General features: G+C 40.9%; 1 protein-coding gene across 4 annotated transcripts in view; it reads right to left on the bottom strand.

The window, feature by feature from the left end:
* The window catches only part of DENND1A (DENN domain containing 1A), a 552,302-nt gene that overhangs the window by 230,459 nt on the left and 294,362 nt on the right, over positions 1–27,481 (bottom strand). For all 4 annotated transcript variants that reach the window (XM_055400903.2, XM_055400906.2, XM_055400904.2 and 1 more), the window contains exon 10: positions 8,923–9,023. In XM_055400903.2, the coding sequence (XP_055256878.1) occupies positions 8,923–9,023 (101 nt within the window). The remainder of the gene's footprint in view (positions 1–8,922; positions 9,024–27,481) is intronic.

The raw sequence follows: 27,481 nt of genomic DNA, 5'->3' as shown, positions 1-27,481 counted from the left end.
CATATGTAGAATGTCTTTGCTGTAGAGGCCACTGCACTCTTAGAAGTTTCAGAGTTTTCTAAGTGTTGGATTCAAGATAGTCTCCAGGTCAGAGAGGATTGAAGAATTACCTATCAGATGTGTCACAAGAAACGGAAAACCAGGCCAAGACAAGCACAGGTCAGAGCCAGCTGTGTCCCATGGAGATCAGGCAGAAATTGGGGCAAAGGAGGCGGGCTGTTGCCCCTTATCACATCAGGCAGCAGAAAGAGGACTGGAAGTGGGACTAGCAGGGTGGGTGAGAATACTCAGATGTAGATGCAGCAGCAAGGAGGTGGAGGGCCATGGGGCAGTGGGCTGTAATCATGAGTGTGTCCCAGAGAGAGGGTCAGTTCAGTCGCTCAGTTATGTCCAACTCTTTGCGACCCCATGGACTGCAGCACGCCAGTCTTCCCTGTCTATCACCAACTCCCAGAGTCTACTCAAACTCATGTCCATTGCATTGGTGATGCCATCCAACCATCTCATCCTCTGTCGTCCCCTTCTCCTCCCACCTTCAGTCTTTCCCAACATCAGGGTCTTTTCCAATGAGTCAGCTCTTCACATCAGGTGGCCAAAGTATTGGAGTTTCAGCTTCAGCATCAGTCCTTCCAATGAATATTCAGAACTGATTTCTTTAGGAGTGACTGGTTGGATCTCGTTGTAGTCCAAGGGACTCTCAAGAGTCTTCTCCAACACCACAGTTCAAAACCATCAATTCTTCGGTGCTTGGCTTTCTTTATAGTCCAACTCTCACATCCATACATGACCATGGGAAAAACCATAGTCTTGAGTAGACGGAACTTTGTTGGCAAAGTAATGTCTCTGCTCTTTAATATGCTATCTAGATGGGTCATAACTTTTCTTCCAAGGAGTAAGTGTCTTTTAATTTCATGGCTGCAATCACCACCTGCAGTGATTTTGGAGCCCCAAAAAATAAAGTCAGCCACTGTTTCCCCATCTATTTGCCATGAATTGATTGGGATTGGATGCCATGATCTTAGTTTTCTGAATATTGAGCTTTAAGCCAAGTTTTCACTCTCCTCTTTCACTTTCATCAAGGGGCTTTTTATTTCTTCTTCACTTTCTGCCATAAGGGTGGTGTCATCTGCATATCTGAGGTTATTGATATTTCTCCCGGCAATCTTGATTCCAGCTTGTGCTTCTTCCAGCCCAGCATTTCTCATGATGTACTCTGCGTATGAGTTAAATAAGCAGGGTGACAATACACAGCCTTGACGTACTCTTTTTCCTATTTGGAACCAGTCTGTTGTTCCATGTCCAGTTCTAACTGTTGCTTCCTGACCTGCATACAGGTTTCTCAAGAGGCAGGTCAGGGGGTCTGGTATTCCCATCTCTTTCAGAATTTTCCACAGTTTACTGTGATCCACGCAGTCTTACGAACAACAAGAAAAAAATGTATCAAAAACCTAATGGATCTGGAATGAAACAGTGGTGATGGCTACACAACTTTGTGAATACATGAAAAACCACTGAACTGTATACTTTAAAAATGATTAATTTTATGGTATATGAATTATGCTTCAATTTGTTAAAAATCAAATGGAAAACCTGAAAAGGCAGTTTTGCTATAGAACTTAGAGAGTATAGGCATAGATTCTTACAAATCCACGGCATCAATAATGCAAAGAGTCATCTTTCCTCTCTCATTTTTCCACCAGGAAATTTACTCAGGAATTGTCCAAAGCTTCCTCCAAAGGCTTCTGGCACTTTCAGTTTTGGGTGCTGCTGAAGGAAATGAGGGTGCATCTCAATACAGGCCTCAGTGACTGTCATCATCTAACAATTTCTGTTTAGGTACCTACTTGATGCTAGGTTCTTTATGGAGAACTGCATTTTTTATATATTCCTGTGGATGAGAAAAGAGAAATTCAGAGAGACTATGTGATTCACCTAAAGACATATATTCAGTAGGATCAGAGCCAGGATTTGGACCCAGAGGTTTGACTTTCAAGTGTGAATTCTTTTCTACTACTCAGCCTCTCTGCTCAAACGTCAAGGTCAAGTTCAGCCAAATTTAAGGGATTACCCAGGAATCTATAATTTTACTTTGTTCAATGAACACACATCATTTGTGAACTTTCTAACCATCAGGTCCAGGACAGACCCAACTTCCCTCCTTGTTTTGTCTGAAACTGAAATCCTGGTCCTTATCCCGTCTTACCCTTCCAGACAAGTTCTTGCTGCAGTGGTTGCTTGCTCTGAGCAATGATGCTTCTTAGCTTAAAAAAAGAAACAAAAACAAACTGTCCCAACTTTTTCCTGGACACCTGAGTTCTTTTGTGAAGTAGAATCTCCTCAGGTCCAGAACCATCTATAAGCCCCTATCTTTCTATGCCCAGTGCTGGAGATACAAAAGGCACTCATAAATACTTGCTACAAAATGAAAAAGACAGTTTTTGCTTAGGTGTTAGAATCCAATTTTGACTGATTATAAAATAAAGAGTTTTAGTGATACTTGTCTACCTAATCCACTTTCATCCTACCTGGATTTGCGAACTTGTACTGGATTGTTGAATCATATATATATACATATGTGTGTGTGTATGCACATGTACATATTAATATATACTGACTGTAAATACATATCAATCTTAACAGAGATCAACCCTGAACACACACTGGAGGGACTGATGCTGAAGCTCCAATACTTTGGCCACCTGATGCGAAGAGCAGACTTATTAGAAAAGACTCTGATGCTGGGAAAGATCAAAGGCAAAAGGAGAAGAGGGCGGCAGAGGATGAGATGGTTGGACATTACCAATTCAATGGACATGAACTTGGACAAACTCCAGGAGATAGGGACAGGGAGGTCTGGTGTGCTGTAGTAGGGTTGCAGAGTTGGACATGACTTGGCAAACGAACAACATAAATACACACACATACACACACTCACATATATAGTCAGTAATAACAAAAATAGTACCTACTCTTTATGGTCACCTGCTGTTTATCAGCGGAGAAGACAATGGCAAGCCACTCCAGTACTCTTGCCTAGAAAATCCCATGGATGGAGGAGCCTGGTAGGCTGCAGTCCGTGGGGTCGCTAAGGGTCAGACACGACTGAGCGACTTCACTTTCACTTTTCACTTTCACACATTGGAGAAGGAAATGGCAACCCACTCCAGTGTTCTTGCCTGGAGAATCCCAGGGATGGGGGAGCCTGGTGGGCTGCCATCTATGGGGTCACACAGAGTCGGACACGACTGAAGTGACGCAGCAGCAGCAACTGTTTATCAGTGTGTGGGTCCTGTCACTTCAGTTGTGCCTGACTCTTTGCGACCCCATGGACTGTAGCCATCCAGGCTCCCCTGTCATGGGATTCTCCAGGGAAGAACACTGGAGTGGGCTGCCATTTCCTCCTTCTGAGGATCTTTTCAACCCAGGGATCAAACTTGCATCTCATATCTCCTGCATTGGCAGGTGGGTTCTTTACCACTAATTCAGTTCAGTTCAGTTGCTCAGTTGTGTCAGACTCTTTGCGATCCCATGAATTACAGCACGTCAGGCCTCCCTGTCCATCACCAACTCCCGGAGTTCACTCAAACTCATGTCCATCGAGTTGGTGATGCCATCCAGCCATCTCATTCTCTGTCGTCCCCGTCTCCTCCCACCCTCAATCCCTCCCAGCATCAGACTCTTTTCCTAATTACTATTCACATTTAACAGAAAACAGGCTTAGAGGTGTTCAGCGACCTCAAAACAGTAAATGGGGGAAACCAGAACCAAAGCTAGAGCTTTCTGTTTCTACTATATGACACTTTGTTGATTTCTATCACTGACACCAAGAATATCAATAATTCAACTTTAGCATCAATTTATTCCCCATACAAAATTTCATGGCACCAGTGAAGACAGAGATTAGAGTGGACCCAGCTCTAGCCATCCAGCTGTCGTTTCACGGCTGTGTCTGGACTGTTACTGGGTCATCCACAGGGACTATGCTCCCTGTAAAAAGGCATATTAACACTGTGGGCTAAAAATCCATGATGTAGCATGGAGGGGGGTTATTCAGAACCCCACATATAGTCTGGATAAAGAGCCTAGAACTAGTGTGTCTCACAGAATATAAGCATGCCCACGCCGAGTGGAAGAATGAATCCCAGAGGCATCAAGAAATGCCAGAAAATACGATGAATTTACAAACTCAGATACAAAATCCAAACTTTAACTGTGCACATTTAACTTTTTAGTTCAATCATGCCCTCAAAGAAAATCAGGAGTTAGCTACTAACTTGGCTCTTGGCCTGGCTGCCCTTTGGGGGAAATATGAACTTGTCCTGATCCGGTTTGGAAATATTTTATCACATATTTGGAAATACATTAATAAGTGTCCAGAATAACCCAAATGTACAATTCAATTTGAGAACTGATTTGGTCCTTATTTAGGACTACTTCTGAAGGACTAAGGGAAAAAAAGGAATTTACATGGGAAATACCATATGGCTTCTATTGGGATCTTTTATTAGCAACATTTAATTAGCATAGTGCCTGGTACAGAATAAGTGCTCTATAAATATTTGTTGAATGAATGAATAATGATGAATGATAACATTAGTCCACAATTATTAGCCAGTCATCAAAAAGCCTATGTAAAGAATTTTTTTCAAAAATCTTGGTGACAGGTACAGCTTATTCTCTAATTCTTTGAAGGATAGTAGTACGGAAAACTTTAATATGAAACGGCCTTGGATTTCAAGTGTAGGCTCTACCATTTCTTAGTTGTGTCATGGCGGGTAAGTCGCTAAACTTTTCTGAGCTTCAGTTTCCTAATCTATACAACAGAGCTAACCTTGTGCCGTGCCATGCTAAGTCACTTTAGTCATGTCCGACTCTTTGCAGCCTATGGGCTGTAGCCCACCAGACTCTTCTGTCCATGGGATTCTATAGGCAAGAATACTGGAACGGGTTGTCATTTCCTACTCCAGGGGATCTTCCTGACCCAGGGGTCGAACCCGCATCTCTCATGTCTCCTGCATTGGCAGACAAGTTCTTTACCACTAGCACTACCTGGAAAGCCCCGATATTTACCTTCCAGTTTGATTTTAAAGATCTGCAGTAATGTTTATAAAGAGCTTGACTTGCACACTGTATATTATTGATGATTATTATTATGAAAGGGAATGCTGATCTTCATCAGCAAGTGTATCCCTTTGTCCCCACAATAGGAAGACTCTTCCAATACTGGCCGAGGTCAGGACTGCCATCAGCCAAGGTAAGGAACATTCTCATTTTCACTTTCAAAATCAAGAGAATGGCACAGCTCTAAAGTAGAAAGGAACCAGCAGCACATGTTTTTAAATATTCATAAGGGCTGGAAATGTCTTACTCCTTTCGTTTTCTCTGCCATCTGCTTTTGTTTCTTTTCTTTTCATTCTTATGCCACAGCTGCAAATGAAAACAACCATACAATAACCCAAGTTAAATAAAAAAAATCAAAATAAAAACAATCTGATGGGTAAAAAGAGAAGATGAATTATAAAGTTTTTCCCTGAGCTCACAAGACAGCAGAAACAAGAAAAACATTTGATGTGAGTAAAACCTTCTGGAAACCAAAAGCCATGTCCCATGTTTATAACAACCATAATAAGAGCAACCACAATTTACTAAATGGCCCCTACGTGCCACTTGATATCAGTATCTCTAATTTCTAAAGCCATTCTTCAAAGTAGGTAAATCAAACCCATTTTACAGAAAACAAAATGTCAAATCAGAGAGGTAAGATAGACTTTTAATGGTTACACAGCTATCAAGAGATGAAACAGATTTGAACTTGGGCCTCTCTGAATATAAAGCTCAGACACTTTTTCTACCACTCTCTCCAAAAATGGGAAGGAACATGAAAAAAATTAATTTGGGAAATATTTAAGGCAGACTATTTGTATTAAATGGATTTTCTTCAGATAATTAAAATCTGTGATTATAGCTCTAATTAAAGTTAACTTAGCTAATTGGTTGTTGTATTTGTGAATGTGCAATTAGTCTTCCACATAATTGCTGGGTTTCAGCATCATACTTTCATGTATTCACTGCATCCCACAGCTCTGCTATACTGGCTTCTGTGTTATCAAAGGCCCAAGTTACAGCTCTTAGGGTTTCTGGGTCCAAGGACTGTGATCTATGAAACCAATAGTAGGGTCTAGGTTCAACCCTATTTTAGCATGTCTTTGTCCAGAAGTCAATGAACACCTTATCTTCAAGTGTAATGTAAAAAGCTATTACAGCCTACACTGTTGTCCTGAAAACTCCTAGCAGCATGTACCTGAAGAAAAACTGGCAGCAGTGGTCCTCATGTGTTAATTACACTTGCGAAGTCTATTATGCATAGAAAGGGCACCTGCTGGCAGTGAAAATGACTAGAATCTGCCCTTCCTGTGCAGTGAGTAAATTGAGAGTTCATTTCTACAGGAGATAATAGTTTTCAGATTCCATTTCGTGTATCCGCTGCATGGGGACGTACTTAACATTTAAATCATCTGCAGAGGAACAAACCTCCTTCAAATTTACATGTTTCAGGCTCCTAGCACTTTACTTAAAATGCTGGTTATTCCTGCTGGCTCTTACCACCAAGGATTAAACTCAACAGTGGTGAAAGTCACCAAGCACAACAGAATAAAGTTATTAGCATTGACTCAAATTTCATGACATTTGTAGTTTCTGACCAAAGCAGTGGTAGCAGGCTAAAGGTGATCAAATCAAGCTTTAAATAGAGGATCTGTTTTTTCTCTTGGGGTCTTTTATTTCATCATTCTTACATCTTGCAGTTAATAAACAGATACCAATCCCCACAGGCCTGTAATCATCCTATGGTCAAATGTCAAAAAGTTCTTTCATGAAAACAAGAGACCAGCAGAGAGACTGCTATCACACAAACAGAAACTTCCAATATGGACCCTAAACCTCAACTATGAGCTTTTAGAGTGAAAGTTTGGGGTGACAAGGGCTTGGCAACCGATCTTGCCAAATGCCCGCATTACAGCTCTTAGGGTTTCTGGGTCCAAGGACCATGCTGCTGCACCACTGCTCTCTGTCAGGCTGGTAACAGTCCTTGAGAGGGTTAGAGATTGAGAGGAAGCTGAAAAGAGTATTGTGGGTCAGCTTCCACAGGAAAAAGTGAAACAGCTAATAAATCCTCTAAGCAAACAAGAAAGGAGAGCTGGGACCTGAGATGGTGGCTGGAAGTAACAACTGGCCAGAATAAACACTGATTTTTTTTTTCAGTGAAACATTTCAATTACAGAACTATACTTTTTCATTGTTAGAAATATTTGAAAGTATGGAAAATAAAACAAAGATCATGCAGAATTCTTCTCTCTCCCCCACAACACAAATCACTGTAAACATTTTGGTGTCTTTCCTTCCAGATTTCTGCCTCTCTATATGTTTGTTTGTGTGTGTATCTAATTTTTGTTTGTTTTTATAAAAATGGAATAGTGGTGACTGTAGCTATAAAATTAAAAGACACTTGCTCCGTGGAAGGAAAGCTATGACAAACCTAGACAGAGTATTAAAAAGCAGAGACATCACTCTGTCGACAAAGGTCCTTACAGTTAAAGTTATGGTTTTTCCAGCAGTCATGTATAGATGTGAAAGGTGAACCATAAAGAAAGTTGAGTGCTGAAGAATTGATGCTTTTGAATTGTGTTGCTGGAGAAGACTCTTGAGAGTCCCAACCAATCTTAAAAGAAATCAACCCTGAATATTCATTAGAAGGACTGATGCTGAAGTTCCAATACTTTGGCCACCTGATGCAAACAGCCAGCTGATCGGTAAAGACCCTGATGTTGGGAAAGACTGAGGGCAAAAGGAGAAGAGGGCAGCAGAGGATGAGATGGTTAGACAGCATCACTGACTCTATGAACATGAATCTGAGCAAACTACAGGAGACAGAGAAGGACAGGGAGCCTGGTGTACTGCAGTCAGTGGGGTTACAAAGAGCTGGACACAATTTAGTGACTGAACAACAACAACATCTATTTTAGGGAAAGTTACTAAACCTTTTGTGGCCTTGGTTTACTGACCTGTGAAATACTTGTCTTACAAGGTTGCTGGAAGAATAAAACGAGATCACAGAAGTAAAGAGATGGTCCAATAAGTGATGAGGGGACAGGAGGGAGGCACAGTAGAGATTCAAAGGTGGCAACCAGTGTTATCACTGATGTTATTGACAGAGCATTTTTGTCTTCAATTTTGGGACTCTGAGCTGCTGGTTAGACCAGATAACAATTTAGCAATCAAAACTTTCCAAGTGATGGAAAGTGAAAGCTGTACCATGAGAGAGGCAGAGGGACTACAATGACTTTCTCAGCTCCACCAATCCCTGTGCAACCAAGCCCCTTGGAGTTCCTACCTGAAGCATCAAGACACACAGCTAAGTCTCTTCCAGGAAGAATTCCAAGTCACTCTCCCTCCCTTCTCCAACTAAAACACATTTCACTCAATAGTGAAATTCCCCTCAAAAGAGTGTTTTGAAGCCTGGCTTATACTCCCAAACCACAGCTGAGGGCAAGTCTTACAGAATGTGCCAGGGCATAGCTGAAACTTGAAGACCTTGGGGATCTCAATTGTTCGTGTCACCAGTTTCCAATTTGTCTTAAGAAAAAAAAAAAAAAATCACACAACTATTTGGTGCTTTGGTTTCCCTACACCAAGGAATGGGGAAGGTATTATCTACCCACTTGAACTCTCCAGAATGCCATGACATATATGAAAGCTGTTTGGAAACAAACAGGCCAGTGCACTCTGGTGATCTAAAATTCAGATCACTTTGAAGTTAGTATTTTTAATTTACAGGCACCAACTGCTTTACAAGTTATTGACCTAAGATGGCTGGTCATTCTCTGGAGAAGGAACAGCAGAGGACAGGGTGGGCAGCAGCCTTACCAGCAGTAGTCCAGCAGATGTGGAGGCAGGACAGGGATGTACACGTGTTGCCAGAACATGGGGTAGAGCATTGCAGCAGACCCGTGGATGCAGGCAGTCAACTGCAACAGAGATTAAAGACTCAGAGCTAAACAGTTAAAGTTGGGAGACACTCATCTGAGTTCAACAATAAAATTAAATGTATACTTATCAACATATTTAAAATAAGTTAACTCAATAACCCTTATTCAAACTTAATAAGAGCTTCATTTTCCAAAAAATGTATTTTTCTTCCATGAAGCTAATATACAATGACAGTAGAAAATTTAGAAACTGGAAAAAAAGATTAAAGTCTTCACCATCTGAAGATTAACTTAACATTTTGGTATATTACCCATATATGTGTATGTGTGTGCTCAGTCATGTCCGACTCTTTGAGACTCCATGGACTGTGGCCTGCCAGGCTTTTCTATCCATGGAATTTTCCAGGTAAGAATACTGGAGTGGGTTGTTATTTCCTATTCCAGGGAATCTTCCTGACCCAGGGATCAAACCTGCTTCTCTTGCATTGGCAGGCAGATTCTTTACTATTGTACCACCTGGGAAACCCATTGCCTATATATGGACTTTTCTAATAAAATCAGGATTACTGTAAATACAGTGTTGCTGCTGCTGCTGCTAAGTCGCTTCAGTCGTGTCCGACTCTGTATGACCCCATAGACGGAAGCCCACCAGGCTCCCCCGTCCCTGGGATTCTCCAGGCAAGAACACAGGAGTGGGTTGCCATTTCCTCCTCCAATATGTGAAAGTGAAAAGTGAAAGTGAAGTCGCTCAGTCGTGTCCAACCCTTAGCGACCCCACGGACTGCAGCCTACCAGGCTCCTCCATCCATGGGATTTTCTAGGCAAGAGTAGTGGAGTGGCTTGCCATTGCCTTCTCCGAAATACAATGTTAACTTTCCCTTTAAGTTAATATTATTTGCTGGCATTTCCCCATATCTTTAAGTATTCTTAGAAAATATCTTTTAATGCCGCCCAATTAATTTCTCATATTATATTTAACCACTCTTACATCATTAAGTTATATACTTGGATCAACTCAATAACTTTTATATATGGTTCCTACATGCAGAATTTAAAGACAAAGGTTATAAATATTTTAAGGCACTGAACAAATATAGCAATATAAATATAATAAATGTATTCATATAATAAACAGATGAAGGATTGAGGCTCTTTATACTCCCCCAGCCATGTACTGGACTGCTGGCCTCCCTGTACCTCACTGTACCTATCTTCATTTTATTTTTATTTCTCTGATCATGATTGAAGTTGAACATCTTACATGTTCTAAACTATATTTCTTAAGTAAATGATCTGTTCATATTCTTGGTCTGTTTTTTCTAAAGAGAATTTAGTATATTTTAATTGATTTAGAAGTCAATTCTGGATATGCAAAGGACAGTAACCTTTTGTAAGTGTTTTTGAAAATAATTTATCCTTATTTAATTTTCTTTGAAGTTTTGGGTAAAGAGAAAGCTTAAATAATTATATGGGCAAATATTTCCCTTCATGATGGTTTCCACTGTTTTTATACTAAGTCCTCCAAATTCTTTCTCAGCATTTAACTCTTTAATCCATCTGGAATTAATTTAGGTTTAAGGGCTAAGGTGAGAATTTATTTTTTCCAGAGTTAATCAATGGCTCCAACACTGTTTACTAACATCCTTCCACTCCCTCCTTTTTTGGCTTGTCTCTATTTCATATTTCTTTTTTTTCTTAAGAGCTACATATATGATACAATCAGTATTTGATATAACAGAAAAATTAGGAAACAAAGATACAATGGAATAAAACTGCTACAAAATTCAATACAGTGAAAGAAGGAAAAAACCAACACCTTTGGAGATAGGGCTATGAAGTGACAAAAGCCAACAACACATGTTTCTTTCTGTCTTTTTTCTTTAATGTTTCTTTGGTTTCTGGGAAGCCTGTTCCCATGAGGACTTTGCTTCTTTTGGAAGCTGTTAACCAGCCTTTGCTGACAGAAGGACATTTACGTGGCAAAAGAGTGACGCAGCAAGGCCCAGTTAAAAGAATCCCAGAGGTTAGTGTAACATGAACAGCTTTAAATTGGATATTCTACTGATGGTTCACAGTTGTGAGAGCTGTGTATTAAACCCAAGGCTGCTACTTTTCCCGCCTCCTTTTCCCTCCAGACCCTGTTCTTTAAATCAGGTACATGCCATGAACAGGAGCTCATCCAACAAGCGCTCAAAAGCAAGTCCCAGTGACTCTGACAAGGCTTGTAGGTTTAATCCAACTTCTCTCAACCCATTTTGGTAGGTTTCCACATAAAAAAGCCTGTCTGTCATATTATACATGACTAATATCTTTGGGCTTAGAAGAGATAAAAAATCTTTGCTGGTGTTGAGTGAGTGGAAAATGAACCAACTTTCCTTCAACTCCACCCTGAAGTCAGCCTGGAGGGTTTACATCAGCCTTCAGTCCCAGCTCTCTTCTTCTCCATCCTTTAACCAAGCGCCAAAGTACTCATTCTAAAGTGCAGGTCCAGTCATGTAACATCCTGCTTTGAATGTGCTCGGGGGCATACCTGGAACAGGCACGTCTTCGTGTCTTCAGCTCCCCATCTACCTATAGAGAAGCATCTCCAGCCCCAGTCCCTACTATCTTCTCCAGGTTTATCCTTGGAATAAACTGCAGATTTACAAGTAGATATGTACTCCTTTTTCCTGCCCTCTGTATTTCCACAGGCCCAGATCCATGCCCCTAGAGTCTGTTCACTATCTTCTTCTGCAAAGTTTTGCATGGCTCCACTGGGCATGTGTCTCATTTATTGATGGGAATATAACTGTGTGAGTTTGTCCTCTCACTGTAAAGGGCAGTGCTCATTGACACAGTAAACATATACACATATACACACGTTTATGTGCTAGGTAATGCAATATTTCTTGAATAAATAAAAAACAATTCCCACTTAGAATATACTCATAAAGATAGCTAGTGGCTTGGTTTTTCATGCTCCTGGACCACCATTTTCATGAGTCTTGGAATATAGGGTATAAGACTCAAATTCCAAAACAGTAACAGTAAGCTCAGCCATACAAATACACTACTTCTGGAAAATCAAGTCAATGGATTCATCCATCCATTTATTTAATAATATGCCTACTCTGTAACTCTACAACACACCAAATAAATAAAAGCACTTAAAAATCTGTATGGTGCCACCCAGATATAAGGTATCATCATCACGTGTATTCACTGGTAATTCTCTTTGAAAAAGTCTTTTAATAGAATGTTCCTGGTTAAGACAGAACTTGAATACCGGCCTCTTTTTAAATTGGTTTGAGTCTAAATCCTATTTCAAGCAACACAGTGGCACGGATCTTATCTACAGACAATGTCCTTTTCATGTCACCTTAGCCTAAAAAAAAACAAAAAAAACCTAGCAAGCTAAATTACAAGGTTTTAAAATTACTTATCCCTTCTAAAAATCAAACTTTTAAGATGTCTGATCATCATTTTCATTGGGAGATTTTCTCAGTGCCAAATCTCTGCAGCTATAATAAAATGCTCTTACCCATTTGGTTAAAAAACAAACAAACAAACAAAAAGAATTGTTTGGCTCCTTTCCAAAATACTAAATGATACACACAGTGTGTATCATTTCTTAGAAATAATGGCTACGTGGACCACAGAATAGCGTTATGACACATCTTTGCTTAATCAGAAATAATATATATTCCATACAGTATCGTTAGACACTTACTTAAAAAAAAACAAACCTCTAAAACCAACCCTATTAAAAAAAAAATAAGAGTCCTAAAGGACTACGCTCATTCCTTACAAAATACAAAATTTAAAAGTAATGAAAGTATATAATTTGGATCGTCATCAACAAAGGGGTATTGTGAATATTTAATTGAAATGCAAGTTAAGGAAAATGATCCTATCAAAATCTCACTCAGTGGGAGAATAGAAAGATAGTATGTGTAAAATTTGCCCAAAGTCATTAGTCACAATGAATATTCATCAGAAGCCAATTATCAATCCCATTTAATGACACCCCAAAAGATTTTGCCCTAAAGCAGCTGAATAGTCTAAGACTCCAGACAAAACTAGACAAATTACACAGCCAACAGCTAGTCTAGCCAGGACACAAATTGTAAAGTAAACCACTGGTGGGTTTTTGGACGCACTTTCAGCAAATTCTGTCCTCAATTAAAGGTGCACAAGGTCAGTCTGATTTTGGAGCTTTCTTTTTGGCTGCATAGTTTCCTTTGAGGCAAAGGGAGAAAAAGGAGAGGCAGTGGAGGTAGGACACGAAAGAAGAGCAATCAAGGATAGGGTTTGAAAAATCAGAGACACATTCTTTTTTTTAATTTGAGGTATTTCTTAGGGATAATACCCAGATTGTCACAATCTTAAGATACCAGTCCAACTGATTCCTAAGAGAATCCTGCAATTTAACATGGAATAAAAGTAAAGTGACCTTCATTAAGGAAAAAAAGGAATCTCAACAGTGTATGTGCCAGGCACCCTGCCAGGGGTTTATGTGTTGTCACTTTAGTACTTCAGTTGTGTCCAACTCTTTGCAACCCTATGGATTATAGCCCACCAGGATCCTCTGTCCATGGGAAATTTCAGGCAAGAATACTGCAGTGGGCTGGCATTACCTACACCAGGGGATCATCCTGACCCAGGGATCAAACCCTCCTCTCTTACAGCTCCTGCATTGGCAGGCGGGTTCTTTACCACTAGCGCCACCTGGGGGTTTGTTGTTGTTGTTCAGTCGCTAAGTAGTGTCTGACTCTTGGAGATCCCATGGACAGTAGCCCACCAGGCCCCTGTCCATGGGATTTCCCAGGCAAGAATACTGGAGTGGATTGCCATGCCCTTCTCCAGGGATTGAACCCACATCTCTTGCATTGCAGGCATTGGCATGCAGATTCTTTACCACTGAGCCACCAGGGAAGCCCCTGGGTGTTTGGGATCTTGCAAAATACTGTTTTAGAGGTAGGAGTGTGTGTGTGTGTGTGTGTTCACATATGTATTCAACACCACACTTCACAGATAAGAAAACAGTTTCACAGGTGAAATGACTTGCCCAAGGCCACACAGCTTGTAAGTGACAGACGGGACTCTGTAGTAAGAGACATTTCCAGGTCTGTCAGACTATAATAGGCACCTCCATAACACAAAAGTTAAGTACAAATGTTTTGAGTGTCTATACTGTGCCAGTACACCAGGCTCAGGATTCTGAACTAGGTGACATATTGTCCCTGTTGGCATGGCCAAATTATGTAGAATTTGCCAGGTTGTTAAATGATCAAGTATCTAAAGCAAAATACCAATTAACAGAAAATGATTTTAAAAACAAACACAGCTGATCATTTCCTGAGGCTAAGTTACATTTAAGTAAGGTAGGGTAGTATCTTTAATCCATACGAAATTCTAGACAACGAAGTAATGAGTGTTAAAGGGAAAGGTTTACATTCCCATTTGGGCACTGGAAAGTCCTACTGGAAAGTCTGGCTTTCACACACTTTCATGGAGTATCCACTAAATCTCTCTTTGATCTGAGCAAGTCATTTCCACTCCTGGGTCTCAATATAGAAAACAAGAGGTTAGATTACATGATCCCTGTCCCCACTTTCAGTTTTGACAACTTTGATCTAGAGGAACTGCTTATCCTTTGACGTAAAGAATGTTTCTCCTCTGCCCCAGTTCACTTTCCACAGCCATACTGATTAAGTATAACAGACTGTCTCAAAGTTGGTCTTGCTTTCTCATCTCTGCAATCATGGGCGCACCTGAGATTCATGTGGTCTCTGGGAAGCACCACCTTTCAATCACCTCATCTCCATCACCTGACTGTGGAGGGTACAGCCTTCCTCCATGCTTGGCCCTTGACACTCTCAAGGTCTCAGAGGTAAATAATCTTAGGAGACCAGGGGCATGAGACTAAAGATGTGAGTTCCTCAAGGGCAGAGACCACATTTGATCCTCTCTTTATCTCTAACTATGCTTGACACAGAGCAGGTGCTGAGTAAGTGTTTGGGGACTGTTAGAATGCCGCCAGCTTAACATCATGAGGAATGGTAGACAAGATTATCAGGCATTTAACAAACTGCTTAATAGATCACAACTAGAAGCTAAATTCTGAAAAGGTATTGAGATTGCAAGTTTCAAAAGTTGAAAAAAAATCAGATAATCAGATGGTCAGAGTTACTCTTCAAATACAAGAACTCAGAATGTTAAAAGATTAAACTGACACCTGCTTCATCACAGGGTTAGAAGCATCTGGATTTCTCCTCTGAACCCTAACATCGGGAAACTGATAAAACGAAGAATATAGAAAGAATGCCAGATTATTAACCTTAAAGACGGGTCATTTTTCAGTCTACTTATTTCAGCCAAGAATAATCTTATGTAGAACAACTGTACAAAACTGTATGAATCTTACAAAAGTTGTTAGCTTTCTCAATTTGAGAACTAGATTCTTCTATTTAATTATAAAGCACCCTTCAAAAGTCATAAGGAAGTAAATGGTGCAGTGATCCAGACAATGTGATTCAAACAGTGTTTTGATTTTTATTTTATTCTCACATGTAAAACCCACTATAAGATCAGCAAAAAGTCTTAAGTAAAACCTTCAGGGACTCTGAAAGTTAATGTACTCAAACCTTCGAAGAATATCAGAAAAACCTTTAATTATAAATGGTTCAATTGTATTTACTATAGTTAGTGAGGGAAGAGTTGACTTTTTAAGAAACTATCCAAGATGCTTTAGCGGAAAGAGAACTTAGAAAACCTAAGAAATTAAAGGCCTTCAGCTATTCTAGACAGAAACTGGACATGTGAGGGGAAAGAAGGAAAAGGGTAAAGATTGCTCTGCTTTTCTTAGAAGGCAAATTTAATGCTTCGGTACTTATTTTTTTGTGGGGTTGGAAGGGCAATCTTTCTTTAAATAGTTTTTCTTTCAGTTGGGTGGAACCCCTCTTACCTCTTGCTTCTTCACTATTCTCTGGGGAAAGGGAAGGGAAAAACTTCCACAAAAACCAACACAGCACCATGAAGTCAAGTTGAGTGCCTTCCACTAACAGAAAGATCATCCAGACCGGGAGGAAGCTTTCCCAGGCAATCACTTGCCTACTCAATCGTGTCTCTTCCCGCCCTCCCCTCTTTGTTCTTAAAGCTACTTACTAACTAGAGTGATCAGAGTAAGTTATTAACCAGAGCAACAAGTTTCATGCCAAGATCTGACACTTCAAAACATCAAAGCAATTAAAATCATCAGAGAAAAGTTTTAGCTACCAAAGCAGAGGCAGACACTGTGGTATTACAAACTGCCATGTAAATAAGCCTGCAGCATCAACTGGAGAGTTTTTTGTAAGATGATGAAGAAAAGAGATAAAATTACATGGGGAGTGATAACGATTCATTTTAATTCAGGGACAGCCGCTTCTCCACTCTGTGCCTGTGACAGTCTAGTTGATCCTGGAGTTAGGATGTGACCCACAGATCCTTGCAAAGATGCAACCATTGTCAGTGAGTTCCAGCTGGCACTCAAGAAAAAAAATCTATTTTCCACCTCAAGTCTAGTATAAGTGAATATTTATATTTCTTTGAAAATATTCCTAAGGCCATAATTTGTATTTAGCTAATTTACTGCTTTAATAAAGAATCACATTTTTTAAAAGAAAGGCAGCATAATTGAACATAGAATCATGAATACCTAGCTATCAGTCATCCCTTATGTGAAAAAGAAACTAAGAAAACTTGAGGTAGTAGGAGTTACTAGATTTGAAGGCACAGGGGAAAAAAAACCTCCCCCTGTATAGTTTTGTCAGATAAATTCAATCTCAGAAACACTGAATTCAGAAAGATTGAAGCTATGACCAGATATCACAGTGATCACTTACTTAGCATTTACTATCTGCCAAGCACTGTTCTAAGTGTTTCACATACACAATTTAACTCATTTAATCTTCACTGTAGCCCATAAAGTAGGTAGCATTATTGTTCTCATTTATAGATGAGGAAATGAAGATTCCGAGATGTCAAGGTCTTGGATCTTGTGTGATCTTGTGTAAGGTCACAGTAGTGGCAGAAGTAGGCTATAAACTTAGGGAGACGAGCTCCAGAGTTTGTGCTCTTAGCTCATAGGAAACTGCTTCTGTGATACGATCTGAATTAAATCGACAATTACCTAGTGTACACTATGTGTACACACCATGCCCTCAAGCAATCCAAAATAGAGAGAAAAAGATCAAAATGCACACAATCAACTTCAACAAAAAAGCATTATGAAAGAGGTGCTATAATAGAGGTTCAAGTGTGCTAGCACATAAAGAAGGAATCTTTAATTCTGCCTGGGGCAAGAATCAGGCCTGCCTGCCAGAGAGAAAGAGAGGCAGGAAAGCAAAACCCGGAAGGATGAAGACAGGAAGCAGTTAGTCTTCCTCCCTGGGAGTCTGCTTTGGTGGTAACGCTGGGTCAAGTGAACACAGTAGTTTCTTAGGCCACTCCAGCTCTATGCAGTGATGCCTGTGGAGATTTGAACAGGAAATGACAATTTAGTCAGTGACTATTGGACTAGTGAGGGCTTCCCTGGTGGCTCAGAGGTTAAAGCGTCTGCCTCCAATGCAGGGGACCCGGGTTCGATCCCTGGGTCGGGAAGATCCCCTGGAGAAGGAAACGGTAACCCACTCCAGTATTCTTGCCTGGAGAATCCCATGGACGGAGAAGCCTGGTAGGCTACAGTCCACGGGGTCGCAAAGAGTCGGACATGACTGAGCGACGGAACGGACTGGACTAGTGAGAAATGGGTGGATACGGAAAATCTCATACGAGTTGCCATGACTATTCTGTTGCTTGGATTCATTCACCATCTACTCTCACCAGTTGTACTAATTAAATCTTCAGAGCTCTTCCAGGATCTCTATCGCCTTCTTTGCTTCAGAAAGTCAATCAGAGTTTATTGCCCCAAAAAGGTAGGATTGAGAGTCAACATTTACTAAATGAGTAGTATGTGTCCAGCAATGGGCTTTCATATCTTTCAAAAACCCTGAGGGGAGTATTAACACTACCCTCTTTTTACTGAAAGATTAAGTTGCCCGGGGCAACATGGCTAGGGAGGATTAAGTTACATAGGAAGAAATTCAACAACCATCTTGACTTGAAGCCTGGTGCTCGCTCCTTCCATCTTGTCCTTTTTCTTGGGAAAAGCTAGCAGAAGCAGGGCTGTCTGAATCATCTAGCAGGGAAAACACACAGATATCAAGACAGCACAAGAGAAAAAACATGAATTTTCACAAGGTCTATATGAACTTCTAATGATACAGTCTAACCTCACATCACACTTCATTTGCTCATCAGTGACCATGCTTTCAGCTTGCAGAAATAAAAAAAAAAAAATTTGAGTTCTTGACTTCTGACCACATAGTAGGTGCTCCAATTGTGTTAACAAAATCCACACAGATGTCTGCCAATGTGAGTGCCATTAGGGCTTTTTCAAGTATATTAAGATGTCAGTGACATGAATATCACCTCTTAGTGTTTTTTGGTAGACATCTGATTCTTAAAAGAGTCATATAAAAAAGTTATCAATCCTATAATCTAAGGAACATACAATTTATTTCACAAACTGACTATACCACTAAAATAATACACAAGATACTCTGCCAATATTCTCAATGCAATGGCCGAAAAGAAAGATCACCTCTCTAGATCCATTTATACAGATTAATCTAAAATTACCCTAGTGGACTACATCAGCACCCAACGGTACTGAGAGCTTAAATTACTCTTAGCCTCTGTCCTGTTCTAGACTAGCCAGTGTCAAAAGTCAGAGTTCTCTCAGAAATATGGAAATAATTTTTTAGTGCTAATCTGTACTCACAAATGGAGAAGGAAATGGCAACCCACTCTAGTATTCTTGCCTAGAGAATCCTGTAGATGGAGGAGCCTGGTGGGCGGCTGTCCATAGGGTCACACAGAGTCAAACATGACTGAAGCGACTTAGCATGCCTGCATGCACTGGAGAAGGAAATGGCAGCTCACTCCAGCATTCTTGCCTGGAGAATCCCTGGAATGGCGGAGCCTGGTGGCCTGCTGTCTATGGGGTCACACAGAGTCAATATACGACTGAAGCGACTTAGCAGCAGCAGCAGCAGTACTCACAAATGCCTTCTAAACAAACTTAATCAGCCTTTATTATATAGTCTCAAGATGAAAAGGACTCAACTGATGCAAAATAATCAAAGAATAAATACTGTCTTAGAGAACTGGTTCTGAATTTGGTTATGTATCAGTAATTTGGGAAACTTTTAAAAAAACAGACATTCCACAGTTCCATCTTAGACCTTCTGAATCAGAATGTCTAAAGACGGTACCCAAGAACTTAAATTTTTATTATGATTTTAATTTATTTAAATTGGAGAATAATTAGTTTACAACATTGTGACGGTTTTAGCTATATATCAACATGAATCAGCCACAGATATACATTTGTCCCACCCCATACTGAATCCCCCTCCCACCTCCCTCCTTACCCATTCCTCTGTGGTTGTCCCAGAGCACCGGCTTTGAGTGCCTTGCTTCATGCATCAAACTTGCACTGGTCATCTATTTTACATATGGTAATTGATTCTGGGTGTTCATTGGAAGGACTGATGCTAAAGCTGAAACTGCAATACTTTGGCCACCTCATGCGACGAGTTGACTCACTGGAAAAGACTCTGATGCTGGGAAAGGTTGGGGGCGGGAGGAGAAGGGGACGACCGAGAATGAGATGGCTGGATGGTATCACTGACTCTGTGGACATGAGTTTGAGTGAACTCAGGGAGTCGGTGATGGATAGGGAGGCCTGGCGTGCTGTGATTCATGGGGTCGCGGAGAGTCGGACACGACTGAGCAACTGAACTGAACTGAATGTACATGTTTCAATGCTATTGTCTTAAATCATCCCCTGCTCTCCTTCTCCCTGAGTCCAAAAGTTTGTTCTTTACATGTGTCTCCTTTGCTGCCCTGCATGTAGGATCATTGGTATAGTCTTTCTAAATTCCATATATATGCATTAATATATAGTATTTGTCTTTCTTTTCAACTCACTTCACTCTGTATAATAGGCTCCAGGTTCATCCACCTCGTTAGAACTGACTCAAATGCATTCCTTTTTGTAGCTGAGAACTTAAATTTTTAATAAGCTCTCTGAGTGATTTCTAACACAACTGACTCAGGGATCAGCATTTGGGAATCACTAACAATCTGAATCTTCTGTCTAGTCCAAAACATGTGCTCAATGTGTTGAAGCAAGAAGGGCAGGAGAGGAAGGTAAGAACTAGTAGGGAGACCGTGACTGGTTGAAGTCACAGCAATTTTTAAAGTCCTGCAAATTAAACTGCTGTTACTCTATATATTATATAGCTTATACATTCTCTATAACATCAATGTTCTTCATCCTTATAGTCCAACATGAACAAGAGAAAAGGAACTCGCACATAATTAAATGAAGAACATAGTTCAAAAAGCAGCTAAGTGTATTTACATTTAAAGACCAGAGAAAAACCACATAAATAAAACATACCAATCTTTTCTATTTCCTGCCAATGGAAGTTCCTTTCATTTATTTCTAACAGTTTTTAATATTCTCTGAGCCACAATAAAATTTTATGTGATGGAGATTAGAGAGGCTATGCTATTTGAAAGTTTGGCTGCAGAGTCTGTATTTCATGCCACTTCATTACATTTTGTTAAGGATTTCCCTCTTCACCAAAAGGGATTAGTTTTCTTCTCACTTCTTTGAATACTCTTCTTAGGTTGTTAGTGTGAACTAGGTTAATCTCTCTTTTAACATATAAAAGATGAACAAACAAAATGTTCAATTTATTTTATTTTTTTAAATGGAACACTAAATTTAGTCTTAGAATTCTCTGTTTGGTAAGTTTCCAGTTACAAGGTCTTGGCTTCCCTTGAGCACAGTTTGAAACAAAATAATGCAGTTTGTTCCGATGGCTGGAACATGCAGAGTGGAGTGTGCAGGCAAAGAGGCCCTGGCTCTGGTCCAGTATTTCAAACCTTCTTAAACTGCCACTCTCATCTAGGCTTCAAGGGCTCCAGATAAGCAAACAGGATTAGTTATTTCTAGCCCAGAAGAGCTAGAAAAGCTTTATACACATCATTTAGGGACATAGCCCACTTTACAAGTAAGGGTGGTCATGACCAGGTAGATCTGATCAGGAAAGAAGTAAAGATGAAGCTAAGATCTGAAAAATTCCCTAGTCTACAAACTGACTCTTCTTAGGTCACAAGACAGTGGATGTTGTGAATGGAAGTGGATAGGGCAGGACTGGAGCAAGGATGGGAAGTTACCCATCCCTTCACACCAACACTGAAGTGTCTACTAATGGCCACAACTGAGGGTGCTGGGGGGAACAGGAAATATCACCCACCACTCTCCAGGCCATCAAGTCCTGCCCAAGACACATTTTCTGGGACTAATAGGAAGAAACTGACAGGCTTTTTTTTTTTCTTCTTCTCTACATGGTGTACTTGGAGAAGGAAATGGCAACCCATTCCAGTATGCTGGCCTGAAAAATTTCATGGACAGGGAGCCTGGGGTCACAGAGTCAGACATGACTGAATGATTAAACGACACAACATCCTATTAGAAAAATAGTAATTCTTTTCATACTTGTGGGTATCACACAAATAATTAGGTGTGGAGGCTCAATTAATTAGGTAACAGCCTTGCCACCAAATTGTGCTTCCTTCCTAAGAACTTGTTTTAAAAAGCATCTCTTAAGTGTGACAGATATTCTTAACAATGTGCCTCTGGTTCTTGTGACAGTTCCCACACAAGGATTCTGATGTTTGTCTGAGAGGTGACACCCAATAAATATAACCTGGTCCCCACAGCAAGCACTCTGAAGGGGCCAAGATTCATCTGTGTAATTCCTGGTTGTTTCTCCCTTTTCTGAAGCCAAAGCCTCCCTTTCCCCTGACACAACATCATAATGACCCACCTGCATGTCCTTTTCTTCTATGTCTAGGGCATAACCTTGGGCAAGAGAACCCATCTCTCTGAGTGGACAGATCATTCTGTAAAATTGGGATAATATTGCTCTTCTAGGACTTCTGTTGCAATTAGATGATATTGTTTCTATAAAGGTCTTATTTTAGACCTACCTGCTATCCACAAGAGTTACCAAAAAACAATCTGAGTTAAACTCAGATATGAAAATCTGGAAGAAAAATGGGGCCTTTGTGCTAGAAGAAATCTCACTGAAGCATTTACATTAGAGAACAAGATGTAGTTAAATCTTCCCTATTTATCATTTATAAAGGAAAACAATCAATATACACTGCACAAAAAGAACAAAAAGTTAACATGTTTCTTACACAGAATATCACAACATTATTGACCAAGAAAGCCTGAAATGAATATTACCTGACTCTGAACTAAACATGGCTGGGTTTGTCTCTATTGACGCACAGTCAGTTTTACGAAACATGGCACTCTGGGATGTTCAACAGCTTTTATCTTTCAGATGCTTGATGGCTCTGAGAAGCATCAAGCCTACATCTTTATGAAACAAAATTGAGAAAAATGTGGTTTGTCAAGGTATGGCAGGCCACATCTGGATATGTCAAGAAAGGGTCATCAAAAACTTCAGGCTACAGTATTCTTAGTATTTTCCTTCATCAAAAAGATAATAAAAAGTCAGTACTGAGCAAGTAAAAGGCAACAATTAGAAAGCTTTTAAACTCTAAAATTGAAGAGGTTCAAAGGCTTGGATAAAAGGGATGTCTACTCAGTTACTTATCCCCAGAGAAACAACACAAAACAGATCAGGATGTTGCTCATTCCCTATGAGGTAAAAGAAGACCTCCTTCCCTAGATATCCACCATCAATTAGTAAAACTTAGAATTCAGTTAAGAATCAACTGTCTGTTTACAAGTTTTTAAGTCAAAGTAATGTGTTTATAGCTTGAAAAACAAAAAGTGTTAAAGGCTTATCAGTTCAGCTGCTCAGTCGTGTCTGACTCATTGCGACCCCATGAATCACAGCACGCCAGGCCTCCCTGCCCATCACCAACTCCCAGAGTTCACTCAAACTCACGTCCATCGAGTCGGAGATGCCATCCAGCCATCTCACTCTCTGTCATCCCCTTCTCCTCCCGCCCCCAATCTTTCCCAGCATCAGAGTCTTTACCAGTGAGTCAACTCGTCGCATGAGGTGGCCAAAGTATTGGAGTTTCAGCTTTAGCATCAGTCCCTCCAATGAACACCCAGGATTGATCCTTTAGAATGGACTGGTTGGATCTCCTGGCAGTCCAAGGGACTCTGAAGAGTCTTCTCCAACACCACAGTTCAAAAGCATCAATTCTTTGGCGATCAGCTTTCTTCACAGTCCAACTCTCACATCCATACATGACCACGGGAAAAACCATAGCCTTGACTAGACGGACCTTGGTTGGCAAAGTAATGTCTCTGATTTTCACTATGCTATCTAGGTTGGTCATAACTTTCCTTCCAAGGAGTAAGCGTCTTTTAATTTCCTGGCTACAATCAGCATCTGCAGTGATTTTGGAGCCCAAAAAAATAAAGTCTGACACTGTTTCCACTGTTTCCCCATCTATTTCCCATGAAGTGATGGGACCAGATGCCATGATCTTTGTTTTCTGAATGTTGAGCTTCAAGCCAACCTTTTCACTCTTCTCTTTCACTTTCATCAAGAGGCTTTTGAGTTCCTCTTCACTCTCTGCCATAAGGGTGGTGTCATCTGCATATCTGAGGTTATTGATATTTCTCCCAGCAATCTTGATTCCAGCTTGTGCTTCTTCCAGCCCAGCATTCCTCATGATGTACTCTGCATAGAAGTTAAATAAGCAGGGTGACAATATACAGCCTTGACGTACTCCTTTTCCTATTTGGAACCAGTCTGTTGTTCCATGTCCAGTTCTAACTGTTGCTTCCTGACCTGCATACAGGTTTCTCAAGAGGCAGGTCAGGTGGTCTGATATTCCCATCTCTTTCAGAATGTTCCACAGTTTATTGTGATCCACACAGTCAAAGGCTTTGGCATAGTCAATGAAGCAGAAATAGATGTTTTTCTGGAACTCTCTTGCTTTTTCGATGATCCAGCGGATGTTGGCAATTTGATCTCTGGTTCCTCTGTCTTTTCTAAAACCTGCTTGAACATCTGGAAGTTCACGGTTCACATATTGCTGAAGCCTGGCTTGGAGAATTATACTACTGACAAATAGCAGCCCATCTCACGATATCCCTTACCCTTAATCAAAAGTAATTACATTCAACACAATATTTATCTCCTTATTTTAAAAAAGTATTTAATTTTAAATTTTAAACATTAATATTTGACTTCCCATTATAGATATTAATAATTTATCAAAAACATATACATACATCTTATGCCAGACTGTTCTAGGAGTTTTGCAACTCATTTTATTTGACATGAGGTCATTGGTGACCAAACAAAAGCTGTTTCAGTGGAGGTAGGGGCTAAATCACAACACAAGACAGAGGAGAGAATGAGAGGAGAGGAATTAGTAAAGAGAACTAACTCTCTTAAGGAATTTTATTCTAAAAGGAAGAAAAGAAATGGGATAAAAGGGATACGTTTAAGGATGCTTTGTTTTGAAGTTTGGGAGACTCTATACTGTGCTATAAGTGCATAAGACTGTACCAGTAAAGGAAAAAAAAAATGATGCAAGAGAGAGAAAGCTCAATGCTGGAGGAATTCTGTAAGGTGACAAGAAGGATGCTGCCGTGTTAGCTTTCCTATGAGGCACTCCTTGGTCATCTAGCTAAACAGCAATCCCTGTCACACCAGTCCCCATCCACTCTCCTCTGCGTTATTGTATTCCTTGTACTTAGAACTAGCTGCTATTCTATATTTTTAACCCACCTCATTTACTGATCTACTCTACTAGAACATAAGCTTCATATGAGGACAGGGACTTCTGCCTATTTTGTTCACTGCTGTATCACCAGTACCGACGACAGTGCCACAGAAACTATTTGCTGAATGAAGTCAGGTGGACCAGTGCAATGGTTGGCCTAGAGAGAATGGACAGTTCATCCACAACAGAGAAGGTGAGTGGAGGGCTAGCTACCACAGGTTGGCAGGTGTGGTAGGGGCTGGCACCACTCTCTCCTGAGCACTTTCATTAGATAAACATGGAATTTTACTTAAGAAATATTTTCCCTTAGAAGTTTAGGCACCGCTTCACTATCTTCTCGTTTCTAGAACTGCCACTGCGAAATCTTGTGCAAGTCTGATTCTTAACGTTTATCCAATGACTACTTTGTCTCTATCTCTGCACTGTAAAATTTCATGATAAAAAGGGCTTTTTAACTTTCAAAGAATTCCTGAAGCCAAAACCTCCCTTCCCCTGAGACTACATCATAATGACTTTTGTGCCTGTCTCTTTCATGACTACCATATGGCCTTAGGCAAGATAACCCATGTCTCTGAGTGAATGGGTCATTCTGTAAAATGGGGATAATATTGCTTTTTAAACTTTTTAAGAATTGTGAAATATATATACATATAAAAGCACATATACCATATAGTTCAGTCGCTGTTGTGTCCGACTCTTTGCGACCCCATAAATCACAGCACGCCAGGCCTCCCTGTCCATCACCAACTCCCAGAGTTCACTCAAACTCATGTCCATCAAGTCGGTGATGCCATCCAGCCATCTCATTCTCTGTCGTCACCGTCTCCTTCCACCCCCAATCCCTCCTAGCACCAGACTCTTTTACAGTGAGTCAACTCGTCGCATGAGGTGGCCAAAGTATTGGAGTTTCAGCTTTAGCATCAGTCCCTCCAATGAACACCCAGGATTGATCTCCTCTAGAATGGACTGGTTGGATCTCCTTGCAGTCCAGGGGACTCTCAAGAGTCTTCTCCAACACCACAGTTCAAAAGCATCAATTCTTCGGCAATCAGCTTTCTTTATAGTCCAACTCTCACATCCATACATGACCACGGGAAAAACCATAGCCTTGACTATACGGACCTTGGTTGGCAAAGTAATGTCTCTGCTTTTTAATATGCTATCTAGGTTGGTCATAACTTTCCTTCCAAGGAGTAAGCGTCTTTTAATTTCACGGCTGCAATCAGCATCCACAGTGATTTTTGGAGCCCCCCAAAATAAAGTCTGACACTGTTTCCCCATCTATTTCCCATGAAGTGATGGGCCCAGACGCGAGAGATGCCGACCCGGGCGGCGCAGACGCCAGAGACGCCGGCCCCGGCGGCGCAGACGCCAGAGATGCCGGCTCCGCGCAACCGACCACGCGCAGAAGCGTGGCCGAGAGGAGCTGTCCCACATCCAAGAGGCAGTGGCTGCGCGGGCACAGGAGGGCCGAGAGGAGCTACTCCACGTTCAAGGTCAGGAGGGGTGACTTTGAGGAGATACCCCTCGTCCAAGGTAAGGTACAGCGGCTGCACTTTGCTGGAGCAGCTGTGAAGAGATTTTCCACGACCAAGGTAAGAAAAACCCAAATAAGACGGTAGGTTTCGCGAGGGGGCATTAGAGCGCAGACACACTGAAATCATATGGACCACAGCCCTGTCTAACTCAATGAAACTAAGCCACGCCGTGCGGGGCCACCCAAGACGGACGGGTCATGGTGGAGAGGTCTGACAGAATGTGGTCCACTGGAGAAGGGAATGGCAAACCACTTCAGTATACTTGCCTTGAGAACCCCATGAACAGTATCAAAAGGCAAAATGACAGGATACTGAATGAGGAATTCCCCAGGTCGGTAGGTGCCCAGTATGCTACTGGAGATCAGTGGAGAAATAACTCCAGAAAGAATGAAGGGATGGAGCCAAAGCGAAACAAATACCCAGTTGTGGATGTGACTGGTGATAGAAGTTAAGGTCCAATGCTGTAAAGAGCAATATTGCATAGGAACCTGGAATGTTAGGTCCATGAATCAAGGCAAATTGGAAGTGGTCAAACAGGAGATGACAAGAGTGAACGTTGACATTCTAGGAATCAGTGAACTAAAATGGACTGGAATGGGTGAATTTAACTCAGATGACCATTATATACCATATAAGAAACATTTAAAAGAGGAAAAATCAAGACTCTAAAACCCAGCACCTGTTTAGAGTTGGCCAACTACAGCCCAAAGGCTAAGTTTGGAGTGCCTTCTATTTTTGTAAATAAAGCTTCTTAGAACAGTCACTTTCACTAGTTTACTAACTGTAAACGACAATGTCGTGCTGTGTGCATGTTAAATCCCTTCAGCTGTGTCCGATTCTTTGCGACCCCATGGACTGGAACCCACTGGGCTTCTCTGTCCATGGGATTCTCCAGGCAAAGATACTGGAGTGGGTTGCCATTTCCTCCTCCAGGGGATCTTCCTGACTCAGCGATCGAACCCACATCTCTTATGTCTCCTGAACTGGGAGGTGGGTTCTTTACCACTAGCGCCACCTGTGAAGCCCTTGAGTCCAGTAATTGCATCAAAGATCATATTTACTATTGGCCCCTTTAAAAGTGAATGTTTG

This window comes from Moschus berezovskii, chromosome 11 (genome assembly GCF_049115385.1).
Source record: "Moschus berezovskii isolate FMDL1 chromosome 11, NW_MosBer_1.0, whole genome shotgun sequence".
NCBI lineage: Eukaryota > Metazoa > Chordata > Mammalia > Artiodactyla > Moschidae > Moschus > Moschus berezovskii.
This window is presented reverse-complemented; position numbering and strand designations above follow the sequence as displayed.